The sequence below is a fragment of the Mytilus californianus genome, unplaced genomic scaffold, assembly GCF_021869535.1.
Source record: "Mytilus californianus isolate M0D057914Y unplaced genomic scaffold, xbMytCali1.0.p SCAF_14, whole genome shotgun sequence".
Classification (NCBI taxonomy): domain Eukaryota; kingdom Metazoa; phylum Mollusca; class Bivalvia; order Mytilida; family Mytilidae; genus Mytilus; species Mytilus californianus.
This window is the reverse complement of record NW_026262626.1, coordinates 36,384,971-36,404,615: the sequence shown is the minus strand read 5'-3', so window position 1 is coordinate 36,404,615 and position 19,645 is coordinate 36,384,971. Positions and strand designations below refer to the sequence as shown.

The 19,645-nt window shown below is 33.3% G+C and overlaps 2 protein-coding genes across 8 annotated transcripts in view; both read right to left on the bottom strand.

Annotated features, from left to right (window-relative positions):
• Window positions 1-19,645, bottom strand: part of LOC127724635 (E3 ubiquitin-protein ligase rnf213-alpha-like) — a 1,011,139-nt gene that overhangs the window by 532,568 nt on the left and 458,926 nt on the right. The window lies entirely within an intron of this gene.
• Window positions 18-17,669, bottom strand: LOC127724698 (uncharacterized). 2 transcript variants are annotated; one of them, XM_052231767.1, is made up of 7 exons: window positions 17,585-17,669; window positions 9,764-9,900; window positions 9,538-9,558; window positions 7,097-7,351; window positions 5,962-6,201; window positions 4,303-4,347; window positions 18-1,972 (listed from the first exon to the last, which is right to left on the bottom strand). In XM_052231767.1, the coding sequence occupies exons 2-7, from the start codon at window positions 9,861-9,863 to the stop codon at window positions 1,497-1,499; spliced, it is 1,137 nt and encodes a 378-aa protein (XP_052087727.1). In that variant the 5' UTR covers window positions 9,864-9,900; window positions 17,585-17,669; the 3' UTR covers window positions 18-1,496. The 2 variants fall into 2 exon arrangements, with proteins under 2 accessions (XP_052087727.1, XP_052087726.1); XM_052231766.1 differs by lacking the exon at window positions 17,585-17,669 and adding an exon at window positions 13,624-13,793.

The window sequence follows — 19,645 nt, the reverse complement described above, 5'->3', positions numbered from 1 at the left end:
CAAAAAGCACTGAACTCTATGATAACAGTTTAATATATAGAAAAAAAACATAAGAACAAGCAAAACAATAATAATCATTATTAAGGATGTTCGCTCCTCTTGTTTTTGAATTTTTGCCAGATATTCGGAATCCTCTGGTTTTATCCACATAGTGTCATCAAAAATTTTGCCCACTAACCCCTACTTTTCTTTCTATAATTTGATTACATATAGTTTAGAATGTTATCTTTGAAAGTCTTATAAAATCCTTATTATTTTTTCATCGTTTTTTTAAAGAAAAAGATGCCAATGTTAAAAGTATGAAAAATCTAGAGAGAATTATTTCCCGCAAATTTTCAATGGCTTATATCTCGAAAACAAGCACATGGACCCTTCGTTTTTTTCTGCTTTTTTAGTTTCTTTATTTATATACTACCAATTTATAACAGTCTTTTAAAAAGCTTGATAATTATAAACAGAGTAGCAAACATCCTTAAATCCAAGAATTTTCGCTGATATGAAATAAGGCTATCTATTACTCTTTATGACGTTGGCAATACTTCAGGGTAGATTTCATACAGCAGGGTAATCAAGAGAAACAACACGCACATGAAAAAATGAAACAACCTATAATATAACACAAAAAAGCAAAGGCAATACGAATCCCTTGAAAAACCTAGAGGTGAACCCTGGTGTTAAGGAAGGGTTAGATATTCCTGCTCCATCAGTAGCTACCGTCTCCTGGTAAACACTGGGAATACGAATATTAGCTAGTTGCAATTGAAAGTTAAACGTATCGTACTAAATAAAATTAATTTTCAGGAACGCTTAGTGGTATAGGTTAGGACAGACAAATGGATATACATACATGCGGCTATTTCAACAAAAGATATTTTGATAAAAGCAGATATGGGATATACGTTAATGAAAAAGCAACGATACAAAGATTAAACAGATCATAATGCCCAATAGGTAACATACTTTTTTTACAAAGATTATTTGAAAAAGGAGGTTGGTTAAATATTAGACACTATTATCAAATTGACATATACAAAAACATTTTGCAGGGTGGTAAAATATAGGACACTATTATCAAATTGATATATACAAAAACAGTTTGCAGGGTGGTAAAATATAGGACACTATTATCAAATTGATATATACAAAAACAGTTTGCAGGGGGGTAAAATATAGGACACTATTATCAAATTGACATATACAAAAACAGTTTGCAGGGTGGTAAAATATATGACACTATTATCAAATTGACATATACAAAAACAGTTTGCAGGGGGGTAAAATATAGGACACTATTATCAAATTGATATATACAAAAACAGTTTGCAGGGGGGTAAAATATAGGACACTATTATCAAATTGACATATACAAAAGCATTTTGCAAAACCTTCATAACAAATCGTGTCTATCGTAAAGCTTCAAAAGGTACAGATGTAACGAATAGGATTAATGTTCTCGTGATTTCTATATACTGATTGTGATGATCTTAACCCCACGTTTAGACAAGTGTCTCTGTACTCTCGGTGTTAGTCTGTTTGTTATTTTGAATATAATGTGAATTAGCGTTATGCCTAGTGTCATTTGGCTTGCTGTCGTTATTTTGTTGCAATGATGTTACTGAAAATGCATTGAAGGAATCGCCACTGATTGCTGCGTCGTTTGCACAAACTTCATTGTTTGAGAAAACAAATCCGTTGTCTTCTCTCTGAGCATTCATAGCGTTTTCGGAATGTAAACTATCATAGGATGGTGGCTCAGTGGGTGGACTATAGTCTGGTAGTTTATTTGAAACAACAACGTCATATGGTGGAGGATCATTGTTGTAAACAGTAAAAAGGTGGACCTCGCTGGAGTTGCTTGCACTCCTCGATTGGCGTTGCAGTTGATTTCGTCGTCGTCGTCTTTTGCAAAGAGGAATCAAAACTACTGTCATTACGATCAGTATTATAACCAAAGCTCCGAGGATTGTTCCACCTACAAATAAATTTGGATAATTCATTATAATCCATACAATTTAATTATGCACGTAAGACTTTCGATTATTTAAGCATTAAACAAACATAAATTGACTGTACCTACTGAAATCTTATTAACAAGACTACACACACTGAAATGTCTCGCCTGCTTCACTTACTAGTATCATAATTGAATTTATGTTGATTGAAAGTCTGTAATACGAAGGTTTAGCTACACGTATCATTATACAATTAACATTATCATTTATCCATGTAAATGAGGTCAAGGTCAGGTAAACCCTATCAGGCAGACATGTACACCTAACAATCATACCATTCACCAACTATCGTTAGCATATTGCTTATAGTATGTGAGAAACATGCCAAATTACTAAAATTGAACATTGAACAATGAACCATAAAAACCAGGTCAAGGTCAATTGAAAACCTGGCAGACAGACAAGTACACCAAAAATCAATCCTTACATCAAATATTGTTGACCTATTGCTTATTATATCTGAGAAACAGACATAACCATGAAAACTTAAGGTGACTAATGAACCATGAAATTGAGGTCATGTACACCTTACAATCATTCCACATATTTCATTCACCAAACATAGCTGACTTATTGCTTAAAGTGTCAAATAAACAGACAAAACAATGAAAACATATCATTGACCAATAAACCATGAAATGAGGTCAAGGGCAGATGAAACCTGCCAGAAAGACACGAATACTTTACAATCATTCCATTCACTACAAATAGTGGCCCACTTGCTTATAGTTTTTGAGAAAAGGACCAAACCACAAAATATTAACATTGATTAATGAACCATGTAAATGAGGTCAAGGTCAGATGAAACCTACCAGTCTGACATGTAAACCTTACAATCATTCTATTCAACAAATATTGTTGACCTATTGCTTATAGTATCTGAGATGCGGACTTGGTTACAAAAACTTGACATCGATCACTGATCCATGAAATGAGGTCGAGGTCAGATAAACCATTTCGGATGGACATGAAGACCTTGCATGGATCCCATAAATCAAATATAGTTATCTTATTACTCATAATAAGTGAATATTTCACACGACATAACAAACAACATTTTTTCAAGCAGTTGCTGAACCACGAAAACTAGGTTAAGAAAAATGGACATATAACAGAAGGAAACTTCGTAAAATAAGGCATTTGCATACAAGGTATGAATCATCCAGGCCGTCTACCTTCTGAAATATAAAGCTTTATACAAATAGTTAACTCCACCACAGCCGGATAATGATTCTTATGTCTCGCAATTCTGCGACTTTCGTCACGGAAGAGACAAAAATAGGATATCTCATACAATTTTTTAGTTTGTCGTGTAGTTTATAAAGCTCGCAAATTGTTATACAATCCATGTAAACTAAAAAGTCCCTTAAATAAATTTATTTACAAACGATATCAACTTAACATGTAGCAAGATCTTTGAATATTGTGTTTATCACTGCTGCATTTTTTTTCTATTAAACAAATTTGTCGATAGTTAAAACATAAACATATATACATTAATTGCTATCCAGGCTGAGCTATCAACACTTCTGTTCGTGCATTCTGTCAATCGATTGCACAAGGTCATACTTTTCTCAGACAGCTTATGATGTTCATACACAATTCGTTGGCGGTGTGCTGACATTTTTGTCCGAGGTGACATGGTATATTTGTACACTTATTGTATATTTATAAGTTAAAAGTTGGCTTTAAACTAGCTTTCAGTAACTGTGAATACTCTTCTGTTGTACTTTCAAGTCTGTGTCTTTTATCATTTGTGCAAGTTGTTTTACTATTTCTGTAAATCTAAAGAGCCAATTGCACGTCCTTATAAATGATTTTACAGTTCGTTCTATAGTTGTACTGTTACACCACTGTCCATTGTTAGGAAAGTTATACCTCATAATTGTGTTTAACTCCGCTAATATCGTGATGTACCTGTCCAAAGCCAGTAGCATGCCATATACTCTTAATATAATCTTATATAGTTTTTCGTCTTAAATTCAGTCAAACAATATTAAAACGGCATTTCGAAATCAGAAATTCATCTCAATCATCCCTTCAGTGGGATTAAAACTGAAATTTGTCAAACTTCAACAGCAACACCGCCTGCGATGTGTACTGCGAATAAAGACCATACGGTCAAATACTCAATACTATGTCTGTCTTGTACAAATTGATATAGATAATACAAAAATAAGAATTCATTCATGTTCTCAATATAAATTCCACATCTCCTTATTTTTATATCAATATATTGATTATAATATTTGTGAAATTTCTATAATATTTCAGTATTCTTATTACTTACTTATAGTTATGGATGAATTTACTCCTCCGTAGCAAGATACGATTTCTGAAATATCAAATTTTAAATATATAGCAGAAAGTTTGAAACTCTATTCATATTCATAGTCTTTGTAATTACATTACACCCCAAGAACAACAGGGAATAGAAATAGGGTCACTTTGGTTTTCTTCCGATCGGCAGTAAAACCCTTGCCAAAGTAGGGCGTCTGTTTGGCTGTGCGGGATGTGTAAGTACGCAGCCACGTCCGGTAATAATTGGACGTTAAATCCGGTGTCTCGTGTAAAGGAAGTGCCATGCTCTCTGCACGTTAACAACACTTGCAACAACTTTTGGTGATCCGTAGGTAATCTGTTGCAAGTTAAAATTTCTTTCCCTATCCAATATACCCTCATTTTCCAGTGGCAGTCAAAATTTCCCCGACCTTCATCCTTGACGCCCTCCATCACATGAACTACCTATTGTACCGAATGATATTAATCGCTTATTTGTTCGCGTCCTGAGCATGCATGAAATATTTGCTACTGGACGTTAAGCAACCAAAAACCAATCAATGTTATTACATTGCATATGCATGATACATAACATATTAGGAGGAGTCAGTTGTTGGCGGTTGGCGTGGTCTGTTGTGTTGTCCAATATTTTTAGTGTTTCCTATTATACTTTTCATGTATGATTATAAATTATATGGTCCAGTTAGCGACAAAAATGTTGACAAGAAAAAAATTCCCTTCTTTATATTATTTAAAAAAAAAAATAATTAAAAAATCCCCAAAACATTGGGTGGTCAGATGTATAGCAGAAAACTTGTTTTTTTAAACAAATACACATATCGTATAGTACTTGGTGATCTGTATTTGTTTACTTCATACTTGGAATTTGCATTTAAAAATGACATAGAAGGGGAACTTCAAATATTTTTGAATGTATAACTGCCCTGTTACTTTTTAAGTTTTGATAAAGTATAAGAAATTAGCAGCAGCACAACATATGCATTTCATACATTCCGACAATATTTCCGCTGTTGTCAAACTTTGTTAAATAAATAATTTGTCGAAATGTGTTCTATGGCAATTTAAAGTCATAAATTATCACTTTTAGGTTCAAATTCACAAAGTTGATCAATCATCATGGCTGCCATTACTTTAAATAGAACATGAAGATAAAACATTGTAGTTTTGTATGGATTTATTTGTGAAAAAATATGTAATTTTGTTTAACTTTGTGTAATGAGAAGTTACACATCATATATGAATAGTTTTCCAAGTCATTTCTTTTGACAGATTTACAGTCCTTGAAAATAGAACATTTCAATAAGATTAAAGTTTTCTCCTCTGTTTTAGTCCTATGCATATATTAACATGTTTGTAGATTATAGATTGTTTTATAAACGAGAGGGTGTTTCTAGGCTACAATCTCATCAAAGGCCAATAGCCTTGAGATGAGATGTAGCCGAGAAGCAACCTCGACATAAAACGTAGTTAGCTGTAATAAAAGGACATTTAGTTAAATTTCGAGAGGCTGTAAAAAGGTCATGCATAAAATGAATAAAGTGCAAAGTCGGTCGTCCCATTTTTTGTTGTTTAGTTGATGTCTTGTTAAATTTTACCCCTCAACTCTTTTTTTTTCGTATTAAATTATGAGTTTATGATCAATACATACCAGACTCTTGTAATACAGTCACTGTAAACATACAGGTCCCGGTATTTCTGGAGTAGTCCGTAGCATTATAAATCATACAGTGCAATCCAGGGGATAATTTCGTATTGTTGAACAGATTCGGGGTATTTTCACGCAAAACACCCACATTGTCCGTCACCGTTGGTTCCATCCATGTTACATTTTCTCTAAATGAAACCATTTGGTCTTTAGGACAATTCTCATACACTGGTGGGTAGATATCTATATTCAAAGATAAAACAATTCAATGGTTTTAGCATGTCTGGAGGAATATATATACTATAAGACTGTTCTATATGCATACATATTTAGAGTAGAATACAACTACAAAATGGAGATTTATTCACTGTGTATTTATGTACAATCTTTTCAAACAAACGTTTATAGTATTGACATATCATCTGATTAAAAAGCTGTTTCATTTATAGTTACACAACCCTATATTGATTTTATCTCAAAACATAAAGCGTTATCTCATTCTAGTGCAATCTCGTTATTCAAGCAGGAACTGCCTGCCCATACGTAGAACCTAAAATTGAGAATGGAAATGTCTTCATATCCAGTTTTCGATAGGGTTTATTTTGCCCAATCTTTGATTATCTAGTATGTGGTGTATTGTTAACTATTGATATTTTGTTTTATCTTGCTTTCTTATGACCCTGGTGTCGTCGTCTTTCTTCGACGTGTTTCCTTGTTGTGCTTATATTATCTTCTTTATATTTGTTTTATTATTCTAAAGCTATATTTTTCTCTTTTATTTTGTTGCCAATTTCTGAAGATTATGACATTTGGTCATGTAAGTAAAGTAGAAATTAGTAAACAAAATTAATTCAGTTTTGCCTTTTTAAACTATAAATGATTAATTTACTTTAAAGATAAAAAGATTGGAAGGTGCACACTAATCATTTAACAGATAAGCAGCGAATCTCAAAACCTATAATTCTTCAACTCTTGGAAACTTCATTCTGGAACATGTTGTAAGGCGTTTTATTCTCTCATAATGTATCGTATTTTTGCATTCATGAATGAACTATAAATTTCAAACAAACTTGCAATATACAGATGATAACACGTTTTTAATTCTCAACTTTAAAAACTAAAAACATATAAGCCAAACCTTTTATCACAACTGAGAAGCGACAATACGTTCTATTTCCATAAGCGTCCTTTTCACTGGTAGCGGTTACATTTTCATAGGGTCTGGAACATCGGCAATGCTGAAATTCGTCCTTCGATAAGCCTACATAAAGGGGATGTCCTCTCCAGTCTTGGGCATGGAAGTGTTTTCTTGATAAAAATCCGACATTACGTGTTGTGCCGATATATACTGGTATGTGTTCTCCGGGTCTTGGACAGCCTATCATCGTAGGTTCTATTGAAAAAGAAGGAATTTTAAAAACTACACTTTGAACAATGATGAAGCATAGTTAAACAATTATTTTGGCATGACGAAGTCTTTTACGTTTGAATATTTCAAATCTTTTTTCAAGAAAGAAAAACAGTAAACTACTTGTTCAGTATTGCATGTTGCTAGACTGTGTAAATCAACCAAAAGGATTCCAACCAAAATATACCGTAATTTCTTTATCTAATTTTTCTTCATTAGTTTTGAACTTTTCTCATCACTTGGCGTCCGTCGTCCGTAGTCGTCGTCTACGTTAACTTTTTACATTTTGAACTTCTTCTAGAGAACCACTGAATGGAATGAAATCAAACACGGAATGAATGTTCCTTATGAGGTGCTGACAAGTTTTGATACTTTGTAGCTGATCCATCATCCAAGATGGCCGCCAGCGGGGGACTTCGTTAACATAGGACCATATAGACAATACATACACATGTCTTCTTTAAGAGAACCACTGAATGGAATTAAACCAAACATGGCATGAATGTTCCTTATGAGGTGCTGACCAAGTGTTATTACTTTGAAGCCGATCCATCATCCAAGATGGCCGCCAGAGAGTGACTTAGTTTGACATAGGACCCTATGGGAAATACATACAAATGTCTTCTTTTAGAGAACCACTAAATGAAATGAAATAAAACATGGCATGAATGTTTCTTATGAGGTGCTGACCAAGTTTTGTAACTTTGTAGACGATCGATCATCCAAGATGGCCGCCAGCGGGGACTTAGTTTAACATAGGACCCTATGGGAAATACATACAAATGTTTTGTTTTAGAGAACCACTGAATGGAATGTACCAAACATGGCATGAATGTTCCTAATGAGGTGCTGGCCAACTGTTGTTACTTTGTAGCCAATCAATCATCCAAGATGGCTGCCTGCGCGGAACTTAGTTTAACAAGGGACCCTATGGACAATACATAAAAATGTCTTCTTTTAGAGAACCACTGAATGGAATGAAACCAACATGGCATGAATGTTCCTTATGAGGTGCTGACCAAGTGTTGTTACTTTGTAACCAATCAATCATCCAAGATGGCTACCAGCGGGGAACTTAGTTTAACAAAGGACCCTGTGTGAAATACATACAAAAGTCTTCTTTTGAAGAACCACTGAATGTAATGAAACCAAACATGGCATGAATGTTCCTTATGAGGTGCTGACCAAGTGTTGTTACTTTGTAGCAAATCCATCATCCAAGATGGCTGCCAACGGGGGAATTAGCTTAACAAAGGACCCTTCTTCTTCTAGAAAACCGCTTAATTGATTGAAACCAAACATGGTATGAATGTTTCTTTTGAGGTGGTGACCAAGTGCTGTTACTTTGTAGCTAATATGTCATCCAAGATGACTGCCAGCAGGGGGAGTTAGTTTAACATAGGACCCTATGGGAAATACATACAAATGTTTTCTTCTAGAGAACCACTGAATAGAATGAAACCAAACATGGCATGAATGTTCCTAATGAGGTGCTGACCAAGTGTTGTTACATTGTAGCCGAACCATCATCCAAGATGGCCGCCAGCAGGGGACTTAGTTTAACATAAGACCATATGGGAAATACATACAAATGCTTCTTCTAGAGGAGCACTGAATGGAATGAAACCAAACATGGCATAAATGTTCCTAATGAGGTGCTGATGAAGACTTTACTACATCTTTATAGATTGAGATATACTGTAAAGTGCAAAAATATCAAGAAAAAAAGATCTACACATAAGTCAACATTAGCAAAATTGTCAATTGACATCTTGTTGGAGTTATTGTCCTTATAAAGTCATTTTGTACAATTTCGATGAATTTATTGGTAATTTCTGTAAACTTTACAAAAGTCTCCTGCTTTTTATTAAATTACGGGGCCAATATTACAGCAAATCTGGCCTCAATCATTATTAGGGTATCTGATTTTAATTTATTTTTACATGATTTCCAACGTGTTTTTTGCTGTGCATGTACTGATTGTGTGTCATTGATCATGGATAACCCGATATCCTTTCTTTTTTATTATAGAAAACAAGTATTTTCGAGCACCTCATTAACTTTTCCGTATTATGTAAATCTAAAAAGAACAAAATGAATCCACGAGAGTTATTTACCGAAGATATATAAATGATTTGATATTACTTGCTATAAAAAGAATTAAGACTCACTTGTGTAATCTGGTGGCAAACCTAAAATAGTAACGATATTTAAATTAACAAAATTCAGAAATTCTCTACATGCTTTACTCTTCAGAAATTTCACTGAATAGTTATTATCTTTTTTTTTTCATAGTGTTTGGGTTATTTTTTCTTAAGGAGAAATCACAAATTTTACAAAATAAAATGAAGACCACCCCTCCCCCCCTAATGTGTACAAAATAAAATTTGAACTTACTTGAGACACAGTGACCGTCATCATTTTGAGTCCACCCATCACAACACCTTGTTTCGCACGTCCAGCCTGTACTACTGACTCCATTTAAATATGAACACATATTTTTATCATTACTGTTATTCTCACAAATGGAGGATCTGAAATTTTAAAGTACAAGCATATTTAGATAGGATTGATTGATTTTTATTTGTATGGTTAACATCCATTGGCAGACATTTCAAGTAAATTCTTTACAAGAACAATTTAATATAAGATTAATAATTAAGTTGAAGGATTGCTGTATTAGCATTACAAAACATAAAAATGTGTTTTGTTTGTTGGTTTGTCAGAGTTTGATACCACATCAGTGCCATATGCTTTATCATGGCGGTAACTTTTAATTTGCAGAGGAAGCCGCAGTTCATAGAGAGAACCACCGACTTTCGGTAGGAAAATTGGCAATTCTGTTCAAGATCGGAGTTCAACACACGACTTACCACGATCTGCTTATATTATTTAGCCCAGCGAGAGTTAATGCCTCCCCTCCATCCAAAACCCCCCGGACAAAAAAAGAAATGTGATTGACAATAATATAGGAATTCATAAAATTTTGAACAAGTTGATAATATATAATTATGTTAGCACATTATGCACGTATGCATGTGTGTTTGTGTGTGTTGGGAGGGTTCTTCGTTTATTTCTTGAGCCAGACTTATCTAAATTTGTTATCCAACTTTGTTCATGTTGCTGTGTCTCCTCTTTGTCCAATTTCTTCGCCATGTGCATATGCAACATAGTTTTGTGCCTTAATTATCGAAATCGAATAATAATTGGTTCAGAGTTACATGGTAACGAGAAATATCAATAGAGAACACCACTATCTTTTCAGCAAAAATCTAAATTCAAATTAGAAGCTAAGAGACAGGCTAATTAAGCGTTTAAAATGCTATAATATTGCGAATAATTTAGATTGCCACTGAAAAATAAAGGTCAGGAATTTTGATTTTAATCAAATGCGGGACAATCTTTTTTCTTCTTTCTTTACGTGCCAACGCAGTCCCCAAAGTGATCGCAAATAAGACTTAACTATCAGATACTAAATTACGTAGGTGTAAGCGTATGTCACACTACTGTGTGGTTTTCAAAAACAGACAAAACCCATATACCGTAAAGTAAGTTATAAAATATTCCGACATGACAGAATGTCAAAGAGAACAGTACCGAAGTCTGATTTGAGATTAAAAAAAAATCAGCAAAATATTTTAAGAATTGAATGCTTCTTTTTGTAAATTCATTGGGGTTTAAAAGCGTTGACCGAAGTACATTTTGTATGAAGCGCGGAAGCGCTTCATTCTTAAAATGTACGCACCGTCAACGCTTTTACAACCCTATGAATTTACTAAAAGAAGCATTCAATTCTTAAATATTTTGCTGATTTTTTTTTAATCTCAAATCAGACTTCGGTACTGTTCTCTTTGACATTCTGTCATGTCGGAATATTTTATAACTTACTTTACGGTATATGGGTTTTGTCTGTTTTTGCCTTAATTAGGCGGATCTGGTTGCAACCCCCCCCCCTTTTTTTTTGGACGATCAATGCATTTGAATGGGGACATATGGTTGGAACACACCCCCCCCCTTTTATCCTGGGCTGGGAACCCCCCCCCCCCCCCCTTTTTAAAATGGCTGGATCCGCCTCTGCGCATGCTACTATTTAGCAAAAGTAACACTTTATGAATATTGTGCGTCCGAGGCCCGTTTGCAGGGGGGAAAGGGGGGGGGGGGGTACATAAACACATGAAGAGTTATATGAATGTAAGGGATCTTAGTATAATAAAAAGCCACATTCATCTAAGCTCAACTTTGCCTGGATGAGTTGGAACCTTAGTTTCATAATTCAGCTATCTACAAAGACACAATCTAATACACACAAACTATATAGTGTACATTTACTGAAAAGTGAGACGTTACGCACGTTATTGCGTCAATACCGTGTAATCAACCAGTCCACACCAATAAACAGCTTTTCTATAAAATCATACCAGTGAAATTATATAAATTTTTTATCAATAGTCTAGACTAGTAAAAACTATTCCGAAAAAAAACTACAAACTGTTTTATCATATTTTACAATAGTCTAAAATAAGGACAACATATTGACAAAACGTCCAAAATATGCGTGTCAGACGTAACAGACTATACGCATAATAACTTTAGCAGGGGTGTTTGTGTTCTTCAAAACAGTGTTACATGTATATCCGCGAAAATTCGAATGAATGATATGCTTTATATATAAAGTATTACAATATTACTGAATATGCGTTCCCTGTAACAACCAACGTTATTTTTTTTGGCAAAAACAAAAAGTGTCCATTATGGTCAGATTTAGGAAAATCTTAAGTTATCAAAATTTATAGGTTTCAAAATGTAAGATTATATGAAATTTCGTTTGTGTAAATTATGCTCACAAAAGTACATATATAGACCATATCAAAATCGAATTTTTGAAGCACTCACACCACATATAAAAAGGCAACGGCTTCTGGCAAATGTCTTGCAAGATGTTCAATGTCGGATTTCGCCGCTTTTTACAAATAAACTGTCATTTGCGACGTTGCAATTGAAAATTGAGATTTGTTGTATGCTAAATAGTGCTTTTCCGTAATTGTACTTTAACTCTACGAAACAGCTACATACTTTTTGATAACTTGCGTAGTCAAAACGACTTCGTTTTCAAAGAAATGAAATGTCTTGCAAGTTTGTCCACTGGACGATTTTCATACGTTTTGAACGTTGTAAATTCGGGACGCTATTTATGGTGGATCATCTATATATTTCCTCAAATAGAATTTTCTTGATAGTCAGATACTATCAAAAAGACCACAAAGTATAAAACAAAATCCGATGGCTGGGGTTGTTCGTTTAGATGAGGTTCTTTAGTTGTGAAAAAATTGTGTATTACGAGAGGATAAAAAATAATCTTTTTCAAATTTTCAAATTTGGGGAGCGTAAAACTGCGATTTTTTTTTTTTATTTCTCTGCAATAAGATTCATATGTATAGAACTTGAAAGTAAAAATAAAATTGGACCTGAAGCGTGGCTATATACCTCTCCATATCATACAAGGCTTGTAAACATATGAGATGAATAGAATTAACCTTTTTTCTGACAATCGTTTCATCTCTTAATCTAATTGTTCCGTTATTAAAGAAAGTACAGTGAATTTTATAAGCAAGACCCGTTTAACTTGTAATTCCCGACAAACATTTTTTAATTAAATCAAAATATATATCTTCTTCCTTTTCGGATCAAAATGGGGAAACATTGCATTTTATTACGTTTTATGTCAATTGGTCTCTGGTAGAGAGTTGTCTCATTGGCACTAATCATACCGTATATATCGTCTTTTTCATGTAGACTTATGCATTACCCAAATACGATATATTTTATTGTTTGTTGCTTACGTTACTTTCAGTGGGAAATATTTCATGCATATTCAGTACAACCAAACATTAAGAAGTATCAATATTGATGTGCAAAACAGAAATTGAAAGCGAAATAAAAAAAAATATCCCCAATATAATCATGATAATCATTAATCGCCGTAAAACGTAAAAAAAATGACGTTACCATTTGAGACGCAATATCGTGCGTAACGTCTGAGCGTTTATGTAAACAATACAATGAGATTTGTTTTTTGGGGAACAAAGGTACAATCACAATCAACACACCTAAAAAGTTACTACCGTTATGAATATCACTGATGTGGTGACTCATTTGAGCTCTTCAAGTAAACGACAGTGCGGAAATTGTCCAAGATTCAAAACAATAACTTTTGATTTAGCAGTGGTTTATAGCAAATAAATTGTGTGTCTTCTTACCTTGAAAATGATGTTTGGAATAAAAGAAAATATACGAGAAAAGTGTCTGTCAGTCTTAGATAAAGACGACAACCATGGAAAGCTTCCGCCATGTTTACGACAGTCATACTTCAATAAGGACGTAATAAAAGAAAGTTATAAAACTACAATGTTTACAATATGTTTGCTATAAATGTGTAAAAATCACAGGTAGAACATCGATGCACATATACCTGTGTTACGTGACCCTTAGTAAATGTATTATAAAATGTAAACATGAATCTCTACACACCAATCGGTAAAATTGTATATATGATCATCTGTTTTTTTTGTATTTTTTTTGGTTAAATAGTATCATCTCTATCACCTCAATCTGAGGTATGATTAATTAATTATGTTTTGGAGGCTATAGTTGTTGGAACATAACAAATTGAAGTAAAAAAATCTGAGAGAATCACTTAAACTCTAAAAGGAAGCGTCGACAGGTTAAGGCCGTCTCCAGCTATGTATGCAGCACCCTCCACGCTATAAGCTACACTCTCTAAAAAAGTTATAATCGGAATTAGAACACAATCGGTAAATTTAGGAGATAACTGTGTTGTATTTTAAGCTTGGCCTTCGTAAAACGTAGATTTTACTGTCGCAAATTGAGTTTACTAGCGACAGTAAAATCTACAAACTTAATAGAAACAATCAAAGATATGTAATTAACACCGAATTCTCAAAATTATATCAGAATTGAAAACATTGATTATTATTTTATCCTAAGCTCGACTTAGTGCAGGTGAACTCTAGAGCTAAGGTACAAACGTAGTACTCAGAGTCATCCTTATCAAATATATTTGTCTTTAATTGCAGTACATGGAAACATTGATATGACGACAGTGTATTAATCAAATATATTAATGGTGTTTAATATAAGGGAGCTACCATTTGATTTTTATGGGGGGCTAGGATGAAATTTGAAAAAAATAGGCAGGACAGGAGTTTTGAGTAAAAAAAGGCAGGATGAGACACTTGCAAAAAAAAAGTCAGGACGACAATTTAGGTGAAAAATAGTCAGGATAAACTTAAAAAAAAAAGGCAGGACCGAATATAGTGAAAAATAAAAACAGGACAAAATTTTCATCCTAGGCCCCCCCCCCCCCCCCCCCAATAAAAATCAAATGGTAGCTCCCTAAGGCAGATGAACGCATGTTATACAGTTTACGCTACCAATACTGAATTTGGCTACTATCAAAGCAGATTAATGGTAAAAACTCCATACTATATTCACATGCAACCATTATAACAGATTATAATTATATATCATAGCCAAGTAGCAATTATTTAAAGTTCATATTACAAATATAATGATATGGTTTGTTTAGATTGAAGGACTGATGTTAGACAGTCATCGTACAATGCGTCAGGTTACTTTGACGTAACTGTGTGCTTTGCTTGTCTAAACTGTCTGCTTTTCGGACAAAAACAGAGCAGGGTGGTGGAGCAAGATTAACTTCAGTTAGAACTTTGAGTATGAACATTTTGTTTTTGAAAGTTATTTGTGAAATTGAATTTGTTTGTGTATCCAATCACTGTATGATTTTGATTTTCAAAATTGTAGAGCTTTTAAAATGACAGCTTTCAGTTTTAACTTAAATCTTAGACGGACAAGCGGTTCCAAAAGTCAAACTTTTCAATTCTTCATCAGTTACCTAAGGTAATAATAAAAAAAGAGCAGCCTTTTTATATATAATAATTGAAGATGATTATTTTGGGGGGAATTTTAGAATAATCCTATAAAAGTTGTTCATGCTTCTGCAATTGTTCCAGTCAGTTGTATATCATCGGGTGTTAAGATGAGGACATAATGAGTTCGAATTCCCTATAAGGTTACTTTCGGCGGGACCACAGTATTTTCATTTGAACCGTTTACTGTCTTATTCTCAGATTGGAAACTTCAGAATAAAATCAACAAATTTAAGCGTGTTCATTGTATAAAGTAAAATGAATTAAACATGTCTTGCTCGTCATGCTTGTTACTGGACGTGAGACATCATGATACATTTTAATTGATCTGCAAACAAAAGTTATATAAATAATAAGTGCATATTATGAAAAGGACCTTAATTCATTTATCCAGTCCACACATTATCATATGAATTATACAAAAAAAAAAACAAAAAAAAATGAAAAACAGTAAGATTTCGGTCACTCATTAAATGTAGGAATATGCCAAAGAACATTTTTACTGCATATCTCTATCCGAACTATGAAGAATGTGTTTAAAATATCATTGAAACAATCTCTTCACTTTTCTGAACATTTGTTATTTGTTACAACTTTTTTTTATTCATTGCTATCTTTAATCAGACTTGCTCGTACCAAATCGCTTAAATTTTGGTTAGTCAAATAGAAAATTTAACCAGTTTGCCGTCAAGGGAAATAACCAAACTCAAAATACTGCCATGAAAACTGGATATAAATTTAGTTTCAATATCGTGATACCAAGTAAGCCATTCTGACTTTATGTGGACTTTAGATATACAGTCTATCATTAGCTTTAATATAGGGGCTTATTCCCATTTTACCCATTTCAAAACACTACTTGTTATTGAAGCTATATTGATCCTTTTACTCCATTCACTAGCTAGTTTTCAGCGTTGTAATCTTAAGTCCTGATTGATCAAATACCAAAATATTACTCGTGTTTAACATTTTTGTATCAAAGCTACTTTGGTCCATAGGCAAAGGTATTCTTTTTTTTTTGCGTTTATCATACTCTACACAGATGCTATCATTATTTTTACTGTTATCTTTTTTAAAGTTCATAAGGTATTACTTTAATGACGAGTAAAATGTATTCAGAATAACTTATATTTGTAATTCTTAATTGGCTGCAATAACCGTAAAAAAGCTTATTTACATTTTATGCTCACTGACTTAAATGTTAAATAAAATCACCTGACTCATGATAGATAGCCTAGCAAAAATGTAATTTTTAATCATGCTACAATTATTTCAGAAATTCATTCAATCTTATACAACGTTTTTAACAACTGTAAGGTTATAAATTGTATCAAAAATGACCTGTTCATTGACCAGTTCCTAAACAGGAACCTCTCCGATCAGTGGTTATCTCTTAATGTGTTTGTCTTATCAGGATGTCGATGTTGATGACAGATGTTTTTTTATACTAGTAGTCACTTTTACTTTTTACACCTCTCCATTGCTTGACGGAATGTTTCACCTCTAGATGTCTTCTATTTTTTAGTGTCGTTATGTGGCTGTTTCGTTGCAGTTTATCCTGTTAACATCTCATTTTGTCATAAACAGTAAGTCTTTATGTTACTGGTAGATCGATTCATTTCGCAACGTCCACTGTCAAGTATTTCATGAGTCAGGACGAGAACAAATTAAAAGGAGGTTGAATATACCAGAAGAACATTTAAAACTCATATGTCGAAGATAAACTGACAACGTCATGGCAAAAAACGAAAAACTACAAACAGTTCAAATAAATTTAATACTGAGCTAAGAGCACCATAAACCGGGAATGAAGTCAGATACTCAAGAAGGGTAATCTGAGCCTGATCCACATGTGGCACTCGTCATGTTCATCATGGTAATTACAAATTCGGTGATAAGTCTCACTCGGTGATGTCACAATCAAGGAAAAAAGAGAGGGATTGTGATAACGGCAATTGAAACATACCAATGGTAAAATGAGACACAATTATTAACAATTTATACAAAAGGTAGGTTATGCAAGGTAGATAGACCAGGATGAACGGCGGAAAATGTGAAATACCTCTGGCCAATGTATATGAGTATATGTTGGATAGGTTGAGACATTTTTGTCTTGCAACAGGCCACCTACGGACACTTTAGAGAGTTGTTGCAAGGGTTCTTTATCGTGCCGAGAGGTTGCACTTACTCTACACGGGGCGTCAGATTAAACGTCCCTGGTAAATCTACATTCTATCAATAAAGTTCTTACCTTGCTTTTAAGTTAGTGAATTTTGTGCCCTGTTACATGGTATAGAGTTTGCAAGTTAAAATCAATTTCAAGAGGAGAGGCATCTGAAATATTATATATTATATTATATATAATTATATATAAATTATATTGTATATTATATATAAATTATATTATATATTATATATAAATTATATTTTTGATTCGGCATAGCATAAAACATACAAATATAAGCTCTGGTGAGCTTTTTACCAAATATAAAAACGTATACAAAACAAATAAAACAAAGCATCATGCACATATAAAACATACAACAGAATAAAGCCAAGCAACAAAGATTTCTAACAATCTGATATAGAAAATTTATAGAACTAGAACTGTTTTACAAAAAACTATCAGAAGCTCATGGGGCAGGCGCCTCTATGGGTCACCTAACAGCAAGTCAGCAGCGGTAAAAAAATTAAAAAAATAGTAAAAAAAGGAATTTATTTAAGCTAAAAATTTGAGTTAATCAATAAATATGGAAAGCAGTATAATAATAAGCTAATTAAAAATGAGTTGCAGAGCTGACAGTATAATAACGAAGACTTATAAATCAAATGCATGCAGAACATCGACATTTCAAACCATTCCAAGATTGAATCATGTTCTTTAATTGAGAAAAACTGTTTTCCGTCCTGAAATGGTCTGGAAGACTGTTCCACAGGGTAGCTACAGCATATTTAAACGATTTTATACCATAAGTAGATGTTTTTACCCGGGGAACAACTTATATATTACTATATCTAAAAGAGTATTTTGTAGATTTGATTTTTAGAAGACTGTTCAAAGATGAAGGAGCAATATTATTTAATATCTTAAAAGTTTCTACAGCCATATTTCTAATTCTGCGCACCAGAAGAGTTGACACCAATATAAACGGATGAAAAGCATGTCAATTGTTTGGACTATTATCTTTCGGACTTTACTTATTATATCTTTTAATTGTCATCTATAGCTCAAATTTTCCCACATAATTATCTTTTTGTTTAAAATGTATGTTTCTTTTAATCCGATAATGGGCTTCGTGTCTACGTGTTATAGTCAGTTTGTAGCAGATAATATTAACAATTGACAATAATTGCTTAATCCATAGTTACATGTATTTCATTTGAACAAAAGATGACAAAAATGAACCTTATTGCATTTTAATTGACATCCAAATTAACCCCTTTCCACATTATCAACATCTATTTCATCATCAAACTGGAAATGATACATATAACTACCTCTTCCCTAAAAGAGGAAATAATAAAATCTTGATACTAAAATACAACATGTACTTCGATGATTTGTTAGTCTGCTGCATGCAATATTATAATGCTCTAAATTAATATAAACTATTACTTTTTAACCCTTTCCATCAGTATTATTTCTCATTATTAAATTAAAGACAAGCTAAAATTATTGGTTTAATACGATACTAGGAATAATTTTGGGCAGCACTACAGACCACACCAGCTACCAACACCTGAATCCTGTAAACAAATAGACGTAAAAATAAAGTCAAATATAACGACTCATGGTACAGGTATACTGACTTTCTTCAGTTGCAAAATATGATGGAACCTGTTTTATATACATACAAACCATTCCTTTACATATCAAGACCATTTGTTGTGAAAGTACATACACAGCGTAGGTACCAACATGACGTCTACTAATTTTATCAAGAATATAACAAGTGGAACATGTAAGTTGATCAACAGTGTCAAGCGATGTTAGATCGCCACTTTGTGTCTTTTGTCTTTACATAAGTTGTTTTATTGTGCTTTGTTCTGATCTGTCGAGTAAAGCCATTTCCAACTGACATTTACAGTTTGATGTAATGCTGTGCAGCTATTACACCACGTTCTCTGGTTAGGTGAGTGATGAGCGCTAACTAACATGTTTTGAACACGTCACATCCTATATGTGCCAGTCACAAGTTAGGATTATGTTATTCAGTGGTTGTCGTTGGTTCTTGTCTTTAATATTGGTTTTTAATCAAATGTTTTGTCAAAATTCAAACCTTTTATAGCGGCTATACGGTATGGGTTTTGC